Genomic DNA, 3,078 nt, shown 5'->3' with positions numbered 1-3,078 from the left:
TCATCCCTCCCTCCATCCCTTCATCCCTCCCTCTCCCCTCCATCCTTTCATCCCTACCTCCATCTCCCATCCCATCCTTCCACTCCATCCCTTCATCCCTCCCTCCATCTCCCATCCTATTGCTCCCCTCCATCCCTTTCATCCCTTCCTCCATCCCTTCATCCCTCCCTCTCTCCCACCCTCCCTCCCAGCTGACCCCAGGAGAGCTGACCTCTCCCCAGCAGATGTCCGGGGATTCTCCCTTTAGGATACAAGCCCAGAAAAACAAGACAAAAGAGGGTTTTTTTCCCTCCTCACCTTCTGCTTCCAAGACCCCTTTGGGCAGAAATCACCCCGGTGCCACTCGTGCCCACCGCCCGTCCCTGGGTGACACCTGGGTGACCTGGGGACAGTCCCAGCGACCCAGCTTTGGTGGCCGTGCCCCGGCTTTCCGAACAGCGTGGGTTGCAGGACCCGTGGGGCGATTTCGCTTGGTTGGGGATGTTCAGCCCTCGGGGTGCGGGGCAACGAGAGGTGCCCGGGGTGGCTGTACCCCCTGGGCACCCCCGAACGAGGACCCCTTCGCCCTGGGGCTGGGGGCCAAAGGGCCTGGGTCTCCTGGGCCACCTCCTTTCGGAGGAACCGGCTCTGGCTGAGGCGTAGGGGACAGATTGATTCGGGAAGCTTTGCTGCCTGGTCCCGGCACCCCACTGATGGGTGTGTGGGGGTGCTGGGGGGAGCAAGGGAGACCCAGAAGAGCCCTCGTGGTGCCGGTGGGAGGTGGGGATGTGCCCCGTGCCAATCCCAAAGCCCACGGCGGCAGCTGCTGCAAACACCAGTGGAACGTTGGCTTATTTTTTTGGCTTTCTCCTGTGCCGACACCGCCTTGTTGGATGCATCGCCCTTGCACCAGCAGCTCGGTTTACAGCGGGTGTTATCGGGGTGTTATCGGGGTGGTGTTATCCGGGTGTTACTGGGGTGCTGGGTGTTGTATTCTGGGTGTTATTGGGGTGTTGGGTGTTATCGGGGTGTTAGTCTTCACGTCTGCAAAGGGCAACTGCACCCCAGGCGCATACAGGTACCCCCAGCTCGGGGGGCAGCTCCTTGCGTGCTCCTTGCACACTCCTTGCATGCTCCTTGCACACTCCTTGCATGCATCTTCCACACTTCTTGCACCATACTTACATGGTCCTTGCACGCTCCTTCCGTATTTATTGTAAGCTCCTTCCACACTTCTTGCACCTTTCTTACATGGTCCTTGCGTGCTCCTTGCACACTCTTTACACGCTCCTTGCATGCACCTTCCACGCTTCTTGCACCATACTTACATGGTCCTTGCACGCTCCTTCCACACTTCTTGGATGCTCCTTACACACTCCTTGCACCATTGTTACATGGACCTTGCATGCTCCTTGCACACTTCTTGGATGCTCCTTCCACACTCCTTGCATGCACCTTCCACACTGCTTGCACCATTCTTGCATGGTCCTTGCACACTCCTTCCACATTTCTTGGATGCTCCTTACACACTCCTTGCACCATTGTTACATGGACCTTGCATGCTCCTTGCACACTTCTTGGATGCTCCTTCCACACTTCTTGCACACTCCTTGCACACTCCTTGCATGCACCTTCTGCGCTTCTTGCACCATACTTACATGGTCTGTGCGCTCTTTTTCCACGCTGCTTGGATGCTCCTTCCACACTTCTTGCACACTCCTTGCACACTCCTTGCATGCACCTTCCACACTTCTCGCACCATTCTTACGTGGTCTTTGCACACTTCTTGCACGCTCCTTGCAGCCACGCTGGCCGGCTTCCTTGGGCCCAGCCCTACCCCAAGCCAGCACACCCAATGCACCCGTCGGGCTGTCACTACGGTGTAAGAGCCCCATCATTCTACATTAATCTGGGATTCATCATGCTAGCGGGGCGGCGTAATTAATTTATTTGGTATTAATGTGGATGAAATATGTACTGTCCTTGCAGGGGAAAATCAGGCAGCCTATAAGCATTACTTAAAAGAACCATTAAAATCAAACCTTCCTCAGCTCCATTAGGCCGGTCTTTCACACTGAAGAAGATAAAGCCCTGCCGTGTGAAGTGTCATGAATAATTAGGTTGATCGCTGGGTTAAACTCTGCCCTGACTCCTGGTCCCCACCCCATCTCCGCCGAAGCCCACCTCATCGGGGTGGGGGGATGCTCAGAATCACCCGCTTCTCCTTGCAGGCGTTTCGGGACCAAATGCACGGCGTGTCAGCAGGGCATCCCCCCCACCCAGGTGGTCCGCAAAGCCCAAGATTTTGTCTACCACCTCCACTGCTTCGCCTGCATCATCTGCAGCCGGCAGCTGGCCACCGGCGACGAGTTCTACCTGATGGAGGACGGGCGGTTGGTCTGCAAGGAGGATTACGAGACCGCCAAGCAGAACGGTAAGCACCCCGAAAGGGGTTATGAGGGGGGGGACGTCACACCGAGGGGTGGCCGTGGTTCGTGTCACTGCGGGCTCTGGGGTAGCTGGTTTCGGGGAGCTTTTCACCGGTGACGTGGGCTGGTGGTTTGGGGTTGCTCACGCTGCTGCGGTCGGGGCTGGTACCCGCTCCTTGGCTTGCAGATGACTCCGAGGCGGGCGCTAAGCGGCCCCGGACCACCATCACCGCCAAGCAGCTGGAGACGCTGAAGAACGCCTACAAAAATTCCCCCAAACCTGCCCGGCATGTGCGGGAGCAGCTCTCCTCCGAGACAGGGCTGGACATGAGGGTGGTGCAGGTGAGGCCGCGGGGGTGCCCCTCTCCATCCTGCCCCTAGCAAAGGGGAACGCAGGGGTCCCACCGGGGTGCTGGGTTTCAGGGGTGCTGGGTTGCAGGGGATGCCACTGAGTGGCAGGGGTATTGGTGTGGGTTGGGGTGCTATGGTGTGGGGTGCCATGGAGTGGCATGGGTACTCTGGAGCTCGGGTGCTGGTGTGCCAGGGTGCTGGCCTGCTAGGGTGCAGGGGTGCTGGTGTGTGGGATTGCAGGGGTGCTGGATGGCAGAGATGCCGGGGTGCTGGGATGTAGGTGTGCCAGGGTGCTGGCGTACAGAGTTGCATGGGTGCT

General features: G+C 58.5%; 1 protein-coding gene across 1 annotated transcript in view; it reads left to right on the top strand.

Moving 5' to 3' along the window:
• The window catches only part of LOC104161269 (LIM/homeobox protein Lhx4), a gene marked incomplete at its 3' end in the record, with an annotated part of 4,739 nt that extends 1,989 nt beyond the window's left edge, over window positions 1-2,750 (top strand). The window contains exons 2-3 of the mRNA XM_009699632.1: window positions 2,211-2,413; window positions 2,596-2,750. Coding sequence (XP_009697934.1) covers window positions 2,211-2,413; window positions 2,596-2,750 — 358 coding nt within the window. The remainder of the gene's footprint in view (window positions 1-2,210; window positions 2,414-2,595) is intronic.
• Between the last annotated feature and the right edge of the window lie 328 nt (window positions 2,751-3,078).

This window comes from Cariama cristata, unplaced genomic scaffold (genome assembly GCF_000690535.1).
Source record: "Cariama cristata isolate BGI_N322 unplaced genomic scaffold, ASM69053v1 scaffold21774, whole genome shotgun sequence".
Taxonomy (NCBI): domain Eukaryota; kingdom Metazoa; phylum Chordata; class Aves; order Cariamiformes; family Cariamidae; genus Cariama; species Cariama cristata.
This window is presented reverse-complemented; position numbering and strand designations above follow the sequence as displayed.